The sequence below is a fragment of the Parasteatoda tepidariorum genome, chromosome 3, assembly GCF_982258835.1.
Source record: "Parasteatoda tepidariorum strain Cologne lab strain chromosome 3, Ptep-v5.0, whole genome shotgun sequence".
In the NCBI taxonomy this organism is placed as follows: domain Eukaryota; kingdom Metazoa; phylum Arthropoda; class Arachnida; order Araneae; family Theridiidae; genus Parasteatoda; species Parasteatoda tepidariorum.
Genome location: NC_141757.1, coordinates 60,232,965 through 60,248,851, shown reverse-complemented (window position 1 = coordinate 60,248,851; position 15,887 = coordinate 60,232,965). Strand labels below are relative to the sequence as shown.

The following is a 15,887-nucleotide window of genomic DNA, read 5'->3' as shown; positions in this document are numbered from 1 at the left end:
CAGTTTTAAATCTTTTTTTGAAGGCTAAAGAAGACACAAACTGCTCCAAAATGACGCAAATTATCGAGTGACTGATTCACTCAATAATTTGCGTCATTTGTAAAAATATGCCATAATAATAACATGAATATGGCAAATAATAATAGCATAAAAATATGACTTTAGTATAATCCAAAAATTTTTCTTACTTGGAATAATTTTTACTAAATTTTTTTTTTCCACATAAATATTGCAGAAGAAAAAATGGTTCAGATATTCATCGAAAATTTGAAATAAAATCATATAGTTATGATATATGACATAGAATAATGAATATAATTTTCAGGAAAATTTACATCCATTTAGGAATAATTATCAGGAAATCAATAAAGTTGGAGTTTTCTCCATTTAAAATTTTATGCAACCATGAATCATCCCAAGTCCCATTTTTTAGAATTAGTTTTCATGCTTACTCTCTATAGAAAAGTATTGGATCATACATTTTTAGCATTCCAATTATGTAAATTTAAAATATCACAAGATAAAGGCAATTTATTTTCTATAGTTAATCCTCGTAAACTAGCAAAATGCTTTCAAACAAATCACATGTGAGTATGGAGGACTAAAACTATTGTCAAAAAACCACCACAACCAAGTATATAACAAGAAACTATTTTTAAGCTGTTTTAACAATGCAGTTAGATTATAATTAAATTGGTTACAAGTTTGGTCAAATTATACATCTGCATTGATCATTCTTCATGCATCATTTTTCAACTACCTGTCTTATAAGATATTGAAGGGGAACAGTGCGTAAAAAAATAAACGGACTACTCTCAATAATTTTTGATCTAATGATAGGATCTTCTCGTTCTAGGACTTAATTTTAACGGTTTGAAGGGTTTCAAATATGCCAATTAATTAGTGCAGACGATAATTTAAGCCATGAAATCCGACACAAAAACGTACTTTCTCTGAATAAACATAGCTTTATTCGATGGATGTGGATTTCTGATCCTCAAAATATAGGAGGTAGCCGCAATTAGGAAAATATGGTCCCAATACTTTTGTCAGGAGAGCAATCCAAAGTTTGGACCCCCTAATGTTCATTTTATTTTATTAAACTTTATTTTTTGCTTATTTCGCCACATCTCGCGAATTTTTTAAGTGAATTGAAAAATCTTTGCACACAATTATAAAATTCGTTTATCCAAAGATAATTCCATGCAAAAAATAAATTTTAGAAAATATTTACTATTTTTTTATTATTTTATTTAATAACAGTCGTAAAACTTTTGAATATAATAAGGAATATAATTTTTTTTTTTTTAAAGTATCTTAAATTTACAAAATGCCAAATTTTGAGCGAAATTGGTTGAATAGTTCCAGAGAAATCGAATTTTAAATATACGACTTCTTTAACTTCTTAACTTTAACTCGTACCTTAAAGTATCGTTTGCAGTGAGTAATTAGCATATTTGAGGTAATCACCTCGAAACGTTAAGATTAAGTCCTAGAACGTAACGATCTGATTAGTAGATCAAAAGTTATTTCGGGTGGTTTATTTTTTTCTCTTTTTTTGGCTCACTGTACATTCAGTAGGGGTTGCAAATTAATATTCAAACGAGGAAAATATAAAATCGCTACAGTAATAGAATAAATCCCGACCATAGATGTTAGGACTAAAAACAACAAAACCCATTTGATTTCCAGAGAACTTTCTTCTTTGAGGAGCCAAAAGTCGATTATTAAATTGACTTGCAAGTTTCATGAAGCAATCAAAATAGTATTGATACTTTTCACTAAACATTCCTCACAAGGTATTGGGTAGATTTCGATACTGTTATTGTTTCTTTCTTGTTTGAATATTTTTTTCCCAATGACCGCCTAGAGAATGACCTAGGTTATACAGGCATCTGTAGGGCAGATTTGTTGGCCACTCTTTCAGGGGCACGATATCAGGTGGGCCAACGTTGCTCCCACAGTAAGGACAGATAGTACAGAAAAGGAAAGAACATCCATGCCTTGCCGGGAGGCGAACCCAGAACCTTTCTGATGCAAGGGCAGTTCCCTAACCCCTACACAGGTTACAGTTTATGACAATAATTTTGAATGTGAAATAAAATAATATGTACTACAAAAGCATATTTATTAAGGGATTAATTATTTCCTAAGACCAATTTTTTATTAGTTAGTAAGTTATTTATTATTTGCTAGTCATTAATTTTAACTTGTTTTCAATAGTTATTAACACTTAGTTTTTTTGCATTAACTGTTATTTTTTTGTGATTTGTTGTTGACTAGTTTTTTTGCTAATTATTAATTGTAAGCTTAATTTTTGTTAGTTATCCTTTGTTAATTTGTTTATTAATTGCATAGCTTACTTTAATGCTTAGATCGTACAGCATTTTTTAAAATTGTGTGTCATATACAATTTAAACATTTCCATCTTATTTTAAGATTGTCAGAGACAAGACAATCGCCGACAAAGATGTTCACCCGGTTAAAGCGTGGAAAAATTATAAAAAGTATATATATATTAGATGACACACAAAAGTGCCGCGGCACAGTGGTGGAGAATCACTGCCCTAGACTATTAAAATACGAGACTAACAGTCAAACTTAAATAGCACAGTACCCACAAAGATTACAATGAAAATTCTATCAATGTATTTAAAGAGACGTCTAGATGAAGCAGGTGAAAAAAAAAGGTTTTTAAAAGCCTTACAAAACGTTCGTTTTTTTAGTAGTAAAGATTTATTTATTATTACTAGGATGACAAACAGTGCCCTATTATAATTAAAAAAGCAAGGGTTATTACAAAATCACGAAGTTCATAACATTTAATAAATTTTTATTTTTTTCCATTGTTTCATAAACATAAAACATTTGCGTTACTTTTCATCAATTGTGTTTACAAATTAGTTACACGTCCCATAAATAACACCATATCATTCCTCTTATCTTGTATCAGAAACATGAAGGGATGATCTGCAACAAACGCAGGGTCTGGTGTGAGCCTAACGACACCGATTCCAGTAGCTGCTGCAGCTTCACTTCCTTTTTCATTGACTTCTATAGCTGCCTTGTGTACAACCTGGTTGACAAATAAACCACGTTTTTCTGTTATTCCCGAGAAATCAGACAAACTAGGATTAAATATGTCTTTGGCACCAAGAGCATTGAAGTCTGAAGACATCTCGTGAGAGTATTTAATCTTAAACTTCGGCAATGCTAGATTAAGTGTTGTAGGTCTAAGCTCTTTCTGATAAGTCTTGATATCTTCTGCAGTGAACTTGTCTTCTCTTTCTTGAAGTCCATCCTGGGCATTTGGTAATAAAATGATCATGCTTATGTCTTTGCCTTTGTAAGGTAACTCGATTATTTGGCATTCGTCGTTTCTGAAGTATGGGAATTTCTCCTTAACATGCATGAATGGAACACTCCTGAAATAAACAAGAGGTTAGTTTTAAAATTAAATTGTTTTAATAGCTTTTTTAATAATAATTATTGATTAAGATAAAAAGGGGATAATAAAATGATACACACCCAGTAAGAAAAAATCGGGAAAAAGATTTGAGGGTATTTGAAACAAAGCCTATTTTTCCTTCAAATTATCTATAGATTTTATTTTCTGCAGAAAACTTTCAGAATGAATTCTCTAAATTTTTTGCAAAATTAGGCAGAAAGTTTATAAGTTGCAGAAGGTGAAGGAAATAAAATTATCTTCTATCGAAAATCTTCAGAATGAATTTTTAAAATTTTCTGTAAAATATAGGCTTAAAAAGTAGGCTAAGGTATCTTCCGAAGTTATTTATTTTAGATCACAAAGTGTTCTCCCTCCACCTCCAAAAATATGTATGTTGTGATTCATCTTCCTCTCGGCACTTACCCCTTCATCTAATTTTGAATACCATCAGTGGCACCCAGAGATTATTATAGGAGACTGAGGATGCAGAATAGTATGTAATGTGCAAAAAAAATTATAAACTCCTTTCATCTTAAGAATTACGAAATATACAACTTTTTAGTGTCTGCCGCTGATAGTGGAGAGAACTGATTCATCGAATAATCAAAATATTAAAAAAAGTTGATAAAAGTGTAAGTAATTTGTTAAAATTATAAATAAATAATAAATTTATGATTGCTTCAAAATGACTCTATGAAATGTCTACAAAAAATCTGTATATTACTACAAATTACTTATTACTCATAATCTGCATTAATCTACTCTTTAAGGAAAATTGAAACTTTCAAAAGGACAATGAAATGTCTTAAAAAGGTACTCAGATATTTTATGGAAGAAGTAAAACCTTAGAAAATATCTGAAGATCTCTGAAGAAATGACTTAAGATATTTTTTTGAAGAGACTTTATATAATAAAATATTTTTAGGTGATTAGAACTAATTTTTACAGCTACTTTACCTATCATGAAATATTTAATTCGGTTTACGAATATAAACAAAGAAAAAATTTATTGATTATTATCTTATAAAGTCAGCTGTAATAGATCAAAAAACTAATATTGCATATTTATGAAGTCACTTAATTAAATCAAACTATTTTTTTTTAACTTAGATGCTACTTTTCATAAAATAATTATTATTTGTATTGATAATAAGTTCTCTGAATTTTGTAGCATCTATTTAATTAATTTTTTCAAAACTTTAGATTTCATAAAAATAGTTTGTAGAATTATACGATATATAAATTTTTGTTATCACGTATTTTATTTATTCATGTGCGTAGAATGTTTAAAACTTTTTTGATTGGAAAACGATTTGAAAAAAGATAAATCTGGATGTTGTAAGCTTCTAATAAGCTTTTAATTTAAACTAAATCTATACGACAGCAAAAAAAAAAAAACTCGGGAGATAATTTCGCAATTTTCAAATTAAAGCTAAATTTAAGCATTTTTCTGTCGTCTTGAAAACATCTAGTATGACGACGGTATTAAAAATTTATCGTAAAAAGGTTAGACATTAAAATGCTGAAAAGGTAAAAAGGAAAAACATCAGCAAAAAGCTTTAGAGTTTAGAATCATTAATCATAAAGTATAGTGTAGAAAACAAAGCGAGTTTCGCCAGATCCGACAGATCACATCAGCTTGAAAACAATACATATTCAAAAAATGCATAACTCACCCATTATAACAGAGGAAGAACGTAAAAAAAAGAAATCGCTGAAGAACATTTATAAGAAAATAAAAAAAAAAATTTCAAGAGCTTAATTGTAAAAAAAAAACATTACACTCAAAAAAAAAAGAAGAAAAAAACACCATCCTACAAAATAAAAAAGGAGTAAAAGCAACTTCATTTGCCAATAAATGTGGCAAGGAGTCCCAAAGAGAATATGAATAATTGATGAAAAAATATTTTCTGAGAGTGTAGCGTATCTACCACTACAAAATTACAACTGCAATTCACTAGCATATAAGACGTGTTAACTCGACTCTATATCGGGGTACCTTTTCATAGATGAAGGTTGACATAGTCGATAACCACTCTCCCCACATTGGTGACCCGGACGTGATGTGAACACGCCTACCTTGACCGAAACTCCCACTTCGATATGAACATGCCTACCTTGATAGTAACGCCCACTTCAATCTGGAAACGCCTATTTCGATGGATGGACCACGTTGAACAGTTGACTTGCTACTTGTGACTGCGACATTATCCACCTCCTCATGCCGTTGCTTCTCAGTCTCTATCACACACGACGTATGCATTCGACTGCTAACGGCAACACAGAAGCGACTACGACCGTAAAGTTAATACACCTCTCACATTCAGCACTGAATAAGTAATCTTAATACAGTTCTTCCGGCTTCGCACCAAAAATAGCAATGACTCAACTAGTGGTATCCATACATCGAATTCTACCACTGGTGGGGGAGTACTGTAGCGTATCTACCCCTACAAAATTACAACTGCAATTCACTAGTATATAAGACATGTTAACTCGACTCTATGTCGGGGTACCTTTTCATAGATGAAGGTTGACATTGTCGATAATCACTCTCCCCACAAGAGTATCGCTATGACATCATACAACCTTTCTTTTATGTTGGCTTTGTTCTTGGCGTAGAAACCAAAAATGATTGGCTCAAGGAAAATAACTGTGCAATTAAACTAAGAATTATTCCACATAGATATTAACCATTCGAAGTAAAATTAATATTATAATAAACGATTATTTGAATCGTAAACAATTCATTAAAATATTTCAACCCAATATTGCGGAAGCAATACATAAAACAAATAGTTTATTTGACACGCAAACTAATAATTTGATATTGATTACATAAATTACATTAAAGAGGAAGTAATTAAGTCACAACAATTATTCTTAATTAAAATTTAATAAAAATATACCATATTAAAGTAACATAATGATATCAATTGCCAATTATTTAACATATGTATATTAATTTGCCAAGGTTATATGTAATTAAATATCCCTTTGTTATAAACATTCATATGTGGTTAGACAATACAAAACTTAGATACAACTTATTTATTTTTTCCAGGTCGTAGGAACACTGAGGTAGTCAACAATTTTAAATTTATTTTGTCACAAGGATAATTTTAAATGGTCTTTGTGAAAATTGGCATCATCTTAAAAGTTCCCGAGTCATGGTATTTGCGATTTGCATCTAAAATTTAAAAAAAAAAGCAATATAATACCCAAAAAACTGCTTAAATTTGCATCTACCTTGACATAATTTCTGTACTCGTTTAAGCGTTTCAAAGCTGGACACTACTCTGAACTTCTTGGTAATGCAATTACTATCACGTAAAGTGGCATTGAAAGCACCAGGCAAATCGGAACTCTGTCAAAGTTTAGATAGAGCACTATTATATTAACGCGATTTCCAGTTATTTCATAAATTTATTGATCTTAATTGTGATGAATTGTGATGATCTTAGCTAGTCAAACGTTTGAGCAAATCTGCTTTCTGAGTAATGAGTTTGCCTATTTTTAACTTCCTTCTGCTACGTTCTCTAAATTAGTTGTAATAGCTAGAAGTTTTTAGAGTTTTCGTCATAAAACTATTCATTCATGCATATTCCTGTATCATCGCTATTGTTTACATATCGGATCCGATGTTATATGTTTATCCCTTCATCAATTCGAAGGAAAAATGCACAGTGATAGATTTACATGGCATCATTAGTTGAGGACTGTGGACTAGAGTTCTAACCATACTTTTCTTTAAACATCACCTTTGTTGGTTAGGAATAACGCTCATGATGTAAATCAGTATAAAATACACAGGCTTTTAAAATTTCAGCTAGATGAGTAACATGAATTGCAGCTAGATGAGCGATTAGAATTTAAATTAGATGAGTGAATTGATGTTCAACTAGATGACGATTAGAATTTCAGCTAGATAATTAATTTGAATTTCAAGTTAGATGAGGGAATTGAATTATAAGTAGATAAGCAATTTAAATTTCAAGTATATTTGAGATAATTTAAGTTATGTAATCGATTTAAAGTTGAACTAGATGATCAATTAGAATTTCAGCTAGATAATTAATTTGAATTTCAAGTAGATGAGTGATTTGAACTTCAGGTAGATGGATGTTTAGAATTTCAGATTGATAAGCAATTTGAATTTAAAGTAGAAAGGAGATAAGAATTTGAGTTGTGCAAGCAATTTAACGTTCAACTAGATGATCAATTCGAATTTTACCTAGGTAATTAATTAAAAATTCAAGTAGATGAGCGATTTGAACTTGACAGCTTAAAACGCTCGCAGTGTCATGAAGAAATCATGAAATTAATAATAAATTGTTGATTCAAAGCATTAATGTTCACGAAGTTATTGTTTCAATTAAACAAGCACGAGTAAATTTTTATAAAATGTTTTCTTATATATAGATTTCTACAAATAGTTTATTTTTCGAAATTGTTTTAAAATCGTATATCTACATTGGAAAGTCCTTATATTAATAATTTCACCAACGGGGGATACACGATCGTATCTAAAAATAAAATATTGTTGTAATTTTAACGTTTCTAAGAAATGTTTGTAAACACAACCGTATAGAAAAGCTAAGACAAAGAAAAAAAAACTTACTTAACTTCATCATCTTCACCATGGTTGTAAAAATCTCCATTTAAAGTTAACTTTGGGTCGAACTGAATTTGCCATGTTCCTTTGAAGTATACAGCATTTAATATGAGCAATAAAGATGATGGGCTTAAATTAGTCAAAAACTTGTCTATTTTCCCATTCGTTTGCTCTTTTACCCAATTATTCACATCTTTCACTATTTGGCCTGAATCTCCAGCAAAATCAACCACCTGAGCATCTGCATGGAAGGAATTCTGAACTTCTTCTATGTAATCTTGATTCACATCAAACGTATCTGATAATAACACTTCATTTGCAAGATTTAAGACATAAGCGCTATTATCTTGTCCATTTCCAGGCAATAATTTGTTTAAGTACTGGTCGAAAGCTGATGGAACCTTTGAACTAGATAATCGAGCAGTGTTATAACCTAATACGTTTTTGAGTTGCTGAAATAAATATATAAATTGACTATAGCAAGCATATATAAAACTGCATAGTTTACATACATTCATTAAAAACTGGTAAAGCAGAAATAATTATATGGTTGAAAAATTCAAAACGAAATACTAAGCATCTATATTATATAAAACGCTAATACGTACGTATGTATCAATAAAACCGATGATATTTCTTTTCTCGCGCTGGCAACAGTTTTCATTTTTAATTGATTGGATTCGGCGCGCAAGAGCACGTAGTGAGCATCATATGGCTAATCCATGTTATATAAAACGCTAATACGTTTTAATTGATAGGCTTCGGCGCGCAAGAGCACGTAGTGAGCATCATATGTCTAATAGGGTGAATTCTCACCGAATTATCAAAAAATTTCTCACAAAATTATCTTCATCGAAGCCGATGCTTTACATCCAGCGTTCAGTACTATTTCATATTGTTTTACAACACATGATTTTAGCCCTCTGGTGGGAAAGACTTTAAAACAAAACTTACAACAGTTACTTTTCTCAACAACTGAAATTTAGAATAGTGTGATTAAGAAAAATATGTGAACTGTTTGCTATTTCAAATTAATATTGAAATGCACAGGCTTAGAATTTTCTACAGTGAAAAGTTTTCGGAACTTCAGTGTTCAAAAAAGTATGCAAAAGCTAGACGTTAAGAACGTATCCAATGAGCGAGCAAAGCGAGCATCGGATTGCGAAGCAATCCGAAATGAACTGCGAAAGCAGTTCCGGGGGTTGGAGAGCGCCAGCGAGCAGGGGCCGAAGCCTCCTAGTGATATTGTAAAGAGCGAACGAAAACTCAGTGTTTCAAACTAACATTAAGCGACAGAGATGGTGAATAGTAATCGTTTTGCTTTTTTTCAGTGATAAAATGTCAACTAAACAGCAGTTTTTTTCTTACAATAGCAAAACTTAGCACTAATCTATTAAAAACTCTGTGACCTCCCTAATTGTAGGCTCTAAGATATGGGAATGGTTGCGAGCTTTACTTCAGTGGGTGTATTTGTAAACTGAATTTATCGAGAAGATTTTCGATCTGAAATCGGATCGAGACTGAACAAGCTGATTCTGACCGAAAGACTACGAACTCTCGAATAGTTGGGTACTATCCATTTCAAATTCAAGTTATAAACACACGTAAGAAAGCTTTCTCAACGGCGAACATTACCCTGTTACTTTCCATCACCACCTGCTTTAGATTAATTTTTATTCTATGGAAACAGAACTGTTGTGTTTGAAAAAACTTTTTTATAACAAAATTTTAATGTTTCCTTGACTGCCTCTTGATGAGAGAATTCCCCATTGAAGCTATTGCCCTTCCCCATAAGTTTCACATTTCCGTCTTGTTTGCTTTCAATTAATATTTTAATATGTATTTTGAGTTTGAGAATCTAGCAACTTTCGATTTAAAAAAACTGGGTACTTGCAACTCGAGAAAAAGACGATCATTGATACACAGACGCATGATACCTCAGCTGATCGGTTATAAATAAGATGACGTAGTAAAGTCGAGCTAAATTTCTCCCTATTTTATAAATTTCACATTAACTAACAGTCTAACATATTAGACTGTTAATTAATAAATACGTGAAGTTTATAAAATACAACACCGTATCGCACCGTATCGAATTTGTTAAACTTTAATTTTTCTCGTCAACGCCTTAAACTTTACTTAGATTTATTATTTGTTTATGTTTTTTATTGAAACCGTGATATATTTTTCTTTTGTGTACCTGGCAACATCGATGCATAATTAGTTTGTTTATGTTCTACATGGCTTCATGCCTGTCTCTGTGTTAAGTAAGAGATTTATAGTGAAAGATTGAAATCTTTGTGAAAGAATATAGAATGCGTAACTTAAGGCAGTTGATACTTGATGAGCTTGGTTTACTCAAAATAGAAGGGAAGGAACAGCTGACAATGTAAACAAATGTCACGTTTCATAACCAATCAAGATCAAGATACCCATACTACGTCACTTGCAGGTATCCCTGTCTGTTATTATTTATATTTTCTGCGTACCATTTCTGAGTAAGGTAACAGGGTACGTTTAGTTAGCCGATTGCAAGGAAATTTGACTATTCTTGTAATATTTTTATATTTTATGTCCGGCAAATCGAAAAGTACCGATATATATATATATACGTAGAGAAAGAAACAAAAATCAGGTACGAGTAACTTCTGCAATTTTTGATTGCTTCTGTGATACATATTACTGATTTGTGTGGTTTTCATACAGTCGTACAATAGAAAACTCAACATAAGCAACACAAAAAAAATCAAATTCTAATTTTTATTTTCTTATATTTGGCATTTATGACTTATGTATGATAAGCTACTTATTAAAACATAATTTCAAAATAAATTTTTCACAATAAATCAAATCAATTCAAAAATCAATTTTTCATTTATTGAGGCGTTGATCTCATTAGCAAGGTTAAGTTTTTTTTTTCAATTGCGTGGTAATATATGCTTGATTTGAAAATTAAAAAAGGTAAAAAAGCTCCAAATTAAAGGAAAACAGAAAATGCGGGCTTAATAAGCAAATTCATTTAAGTAATTAAGTGATAAACTAGGATTTCTATTTAAAAATAGAGTGTTTTTAAAGTCAAACGAAAAATTTCAGTTTCGACTTCAAATAAAGAAACTCAAAGTTTGGCGGCTTTGGAAATCGACGCCAAGAATGTTGATCAGCTGAACGCATTAAAATCTTAGATGCACGGTAAATATGCGGGTTTAAATGAGATTCAAAATGAAATAATTACTTTTAGAAAAACTGAGACCATTTTCGAATTCGAAATGGATTGTGAAGCTGCTGAAAATTACAGATATAAATTATCAAGAAGTTTAATAAAGAATCAAAATATTCTTGAGTAAAGATTCAAAATCTGTCTCCAAAGGTTCTTTAGAGGACAGAGCTATGAAACTAAAACTACCGAAAACGGAATTGAAGACTTTTTTGAGTAATCTCAAAGAAAATCTCCCTTTCTGAAGTGTTTTTCAAAAATTTATTAATCAGAGGATGGCTAGAAGTCTAAAATCTCCAATATTTACACCAACCAATGGTACCCAATTCCAAAGCTGCAGAAACATCAAAAAACTATTAAATTAGTTCAAATTTAAGAAGATCTTATAAAGAATGATACTACCGGTAAGAATTCACCTGCTTTAAATCTTTAAAATTTTAACTTCAATCTTAAATATATAGTATTTTTGAAATTAGAACTTCTGATCAAAATAATTTATACTATAAAACGAGGCATGTTTTTCGAAAAACTATTATTTGGAGCAAAATCTTTACGAATCATTCTTTTTTTAATTGTTGAGAAACTTTTAAAGTGAATTTTGCTAAGAAAATGTTTAATAACTTTGAAGTTCTATCGACATTTTAAATCAACAATTAGCTTTAGTCAACTCGTTACTTTAGGCAGTAAATTTAAACCCATTTTTCAAATATTATTTTCAAAATAAATAAATATCTTACTTTAGCGGAGTTGCCTCTAGTACCAACGTAAAGCATTCCAAAAGCTGTAGATAGACTGATTGGTGAAATGAAAACATTTTCAGCATTATTTTCAGTCAACCTGTGGTAAAGTTTCACTCCTAACTCATTGTTTGCTACTGCCAATTTATTTAAATTATTTTCATTGGCTGCTTCTGTAGAAAATCCCACATTGAAGACGTACAGTGCTAGCATAAAAAAAAATCCATCCATCCTCGCAACCACTTATGAAAAATCTCTAAAATGAAATTCCACAAGTTAGTTCAATTTAGGGTCATAATACTAATTCATGGTATTCCGTAATAACCGCAATTGACATATATGTTTTTAAATTTCTTTTAAGAAATGCAGTGAAAAGGATGTACATACTCGTCGTCGCAAGTTTTTAATATTTTAACTAAGAGAGAAAAACTAAAACGCTATCAAAATCTAGCAAATTACTAGCAATTCGCTAAATTTAGATAGCTTAGATATATTTCAATAGCGATTGAGGAGGGTTTTTGGTATAGGTTTGGAAAATCCGAAATCCTTTAGACTGCTTGAGAAAACAGAAAATAGTTGATTATTAGGCAATCGAATTGGTTCTGATGTTTTGAGTTTTACTTCCAGTGATTAGTCGATTTTGATTGCAGTTTTGTTCCCTAATCACTTAAATGTTAATTGTATTGCTTTTGAGCTTGAATTTTGAATTGCAATCTAAAAACACATAAAGATTAATGAGTGCTAACTAGAATATTTTTTTTCTTTTTTAGACTAATGCTCCATTAATTAGTTTCTAAAATAAAACTAGTTTTAAACGTTTTAAATATTCGCTACTTTTTTAAAAATATCAGTAATTTACGACAAACTACTTTTAGTTTTAGTTTCAGTAACAGTTCTACGACTACTAACAAACTACTTTTAGTAACAATTTCAAGTTCACTATTTCGCAGTTGTTTTGATTTCAAAGTTTTAGAAATAAGGAAATGAACTCCTACCTTGAAAAGCAGATCATGAAATAAAAAGAGATCGAAAATTTATGTCAGCAGTTCTCTTGCATCACCATTATTTAAATGCAGATATACAAACATAAAATTGCTTAATCATGCTAATGTAAATTCATTGCACATTTCCAACTGTTTCAATAGAAGCACATTTAATCCTTTGTCTATAATTTTAAGTTTATTGGCCAATTTTTAATTCATTCCTGGTCAACAATTTCCTCCTAACATTTAATTTTGGCAAAATATTTTTCAATATTAATGTAAGCCACATTTATATATGAACGCTAATCTATACAAACTGTTTACAACACGTGTTGTGTATTTCTCTTGTTAAGGTTTTTAAGATAACACAAGAGCAGTGCTTTCCAACCCTCGGGCCGCGGATGGGACGCATGATACCGGGATCAAATGGTACCTGGCCGCCCAAGGAAGATTAAATTATTTTCATTTTATTTAATGTGGCGTATTTCTCTAGTGTGTGTACAACTTTCTAAAATCAAGAGGTTAACGTCACTGAGAGACGTCACTTAAAGCACCAGCGCATGTTGTATTTTATTTCGAAGACACTTTAAAAAGCAATTAAATTAAAATTACTAAATCAAAACAATCTAAAATCGAAACAATCAATGTCCCTACATCCCTTCAACTGGCCGCGGTAAAATTATGAAACGTTGACCGGTCCGAGGCGATAAAAAGTTTTTGGAGCTCCCCACTAGAGAGCCTCACCCCTACTCGATGCGCTCACCAGTTCCCTGTTTCGGAATCGGATCTTTCGGATTGCTTCGCGACTCGCGCCTGTTTTGCTATTTTCTAGTTCATATGATTCTTATCTTTTTTATTTTGGCTCTGTATGCATGCTGCTATTCTTTCTAAAGCAAAGTTCTAAAGATATGCAACTTATGCTCTTGTGAAACTTTGATTTATAAATATATAATTCAAATTTTATTAATTCTGAAATGATTCATAAATAAGTCATATCATAATGATTCATCAATGCTGTTCGGAAACTATATTTCAGCAATTCAATTCGTAAAATTATTTTGGCTTTGTATGCATGGTACTCTTTCTAAAGCAAAGTTCTAAAGCTATGCAGCATATACTCCTGTGAAACTTCGATTTATAAATATTTAATTCAAATTTTATTAATTCTGAAATGATTCATAAATAAGTCATATCATAATGATTCATCAGTGCTGTTTGGAAACTACATTTGGAACAATTCAATTCATTAAATTCTCCCATATACAAAAGCATAATTTCATTGGAGACACAAAGTTTTAAGTTTTTATTCTAACGTAAATTCAGAAAGAAAATGTTTAAAGAACGAAAAAAGTATAGTGACATAGTAGTTAAAATTAGCGGTAATATACTAAATCTAAAAAAATAAAGTTTAATCAATAAAAAGCATATTTACTGCTGATCTCCGTAGATTATTAAATAATATGTTAATTACCCGTTGATTACTAAACATTATTTAAACTATAATATAATTCTAAATTATTATAGTACCAGCGTAAATTAATTAACGTAGCTAAAATAAAAATCTAATGCAGTTTTTAGTACTTTTCCATTTCACTGGCGATAATGTCGCCAATGCGGCATATGCAAATGAATTTAAATGTTCTTTTTAATTTTAATTTTTCAAATGACATCTTTTTTTTTAACAAACAAATAGCCGAAATCACTTGCGCCGACGAAATGGAATATTAAAAAAAATTTTTTTGTATGAACTGGCCGATTTTCCTTTTTATTGCTTCCCACCTTGTAGCTCAGTTTATCTCAGCGCTCCGTTGCCAACACGAGAAAGGAAATTTTATCAAATAGAATTTTTCTGGATTGCAGATTTAGCTATCTGGGTCCAACATATTTTTTTCCTTTTTGAAAACAGCCTTAATTAAAATTTTAATTTTATTTTCGATAAGTAGGGGCTTTAAAATTATTTATCTAACGTAAACTTTGAAAATTAATAAAAATATTTTTTTCAAAATAAGGGCAATCTTGAGCGCAAGCAATTTTTTCACGTCACACTAACCACTCTGCAACTAATCGTAATGTAAAATCAGAATATTTTTTTTCTAGATCAATAATTTGGTTATCAGTGCTTTGAACTTAATTCTGCTCGAAATTTCAAGCAATCATTGAAATAGAGCTTAATTTATTGTTCGATGTTGATTTTTAAATAAAAATTCTAATGTAAAGCATGATAAGAATAATAAATTCGCACTTAGACCTTAGCTATTAGTTCAAAACATTGCTAATACTTTACAAAATTTGCATATAAAGTTACAACACATTATATTATGAACTTTTTTTTGGCATGGAGAGGAAAACCACAAAAACCTCCCATGGTTAGCTTGACGCAAAGGTACTCTAATCCATGATTCTTCTACATCTGAGAATATTTTACGTCAGCAACTGTAGTCGGTGGTCGGAATTCGCATTAACCAGCCATTGCTGGGATTAAAACCCGGTTCATCTCATTGGATTGGCTTCATTTAATCCCCTGAGCTACCACGGCTCTATGCAATTAGATTGAACAAAACTCGTTTTTGTAGTTTAACTGTAGTCAGTATCATTAGGCAGGGTGTTGTTGCTCGAGGTCAATTATTTACCATAATTAGGCGATTTTCTCCGATACTTATTAATCGAGGGGTCATAAAAATTCTTTTACAGCTGTATCTACTATAAAACTGCACAGTATTGATGCTGTTTTAGCATATAAGGAATATGCTAACATACGGTACCTTTGCAATTAAATTAGTATAATTGTTATGCATTAAAACTTCATCAATTTACATGGTATCAGTCGTGCCAATTACCAAACTCAATTAAGTATCATTGGAGTTAATGGCGCATGGGGATTTTTTGTATT

At 30.8% G+C, this 15,887-nt stretch overlaps 1 protein-coding gene across 2 annotated transcripts; it reads right to left on the bottom strand.

Moving 5' to 3' along the window:
• Nucleotides 1-2,816: 2,816 nt before the first annotated feature.
• Nucleotides 2,817-13,128, bottom strand: LOC107439739 (leukocyte elastase inhibitor). 2 transcript variants are annotated; one of them, XM_016052423.4, is made up of 4 exons: nucleotides 13,010-13,128; nucleotides 12,015-12,270; nucleotides 8,070-8,515; nucleotides 2,817-3,425 (listed from the first exon to the last, which is right to left on the bottom strand). In XM_016052423.4, exons 2-4 carry the CDS (start codon nucleotides 12,243-12,245, stop codon nucleotides 2,894-2,896), a joined length of 1,209 nt encoding a protein of 402 aa, XP_015907909.4. In that variant the 5' UTR covers nucleotides 12,246-12,270; nucleotides 13,010-13,128; the 3' UTR covers nucleotides 2,817-2,893. The 2 variants fall into 2 exon arrangements, with proteins under 2 accessions (XP_015907909.4, XP_087015533.1); XM_087159407.1 differs by lacking the exon at nucleotides 13,010-13,128 and adding an exon at nucleotides 12,884-12,981.
• Nucleotides 13,129-15,887: the final 2,759 nt, after the last annotated feature.

What these genes read in the sequence shown, in the direction of transcription:
- LOC107439739 (XM_016052423.4), bottom strand. Translation starts at nt 12,245, where the DNA reads ATGGATGGATTTTTTTTTATGCTAGCACTGTACGTCTTCAATGTGGGA. An exon ending in CTAGAGGCAACTCCGCTAAA is followed by an intron (nt 8,516 to 12,014) that starts GTAAGATATTTA and finishes TATTTATTTCAG; the next exon opens with CAACTCAAAAACGTATTAGG. An exon ending in GGTGAAGATGATGAAGTTAA is followed by an intron (nt 3,426 to 8,069) that starts GTAAGTTTTTTT and finishes TGTTTATTTCAG; the next exon opens with GAGTGTTCCATTCATGCATG.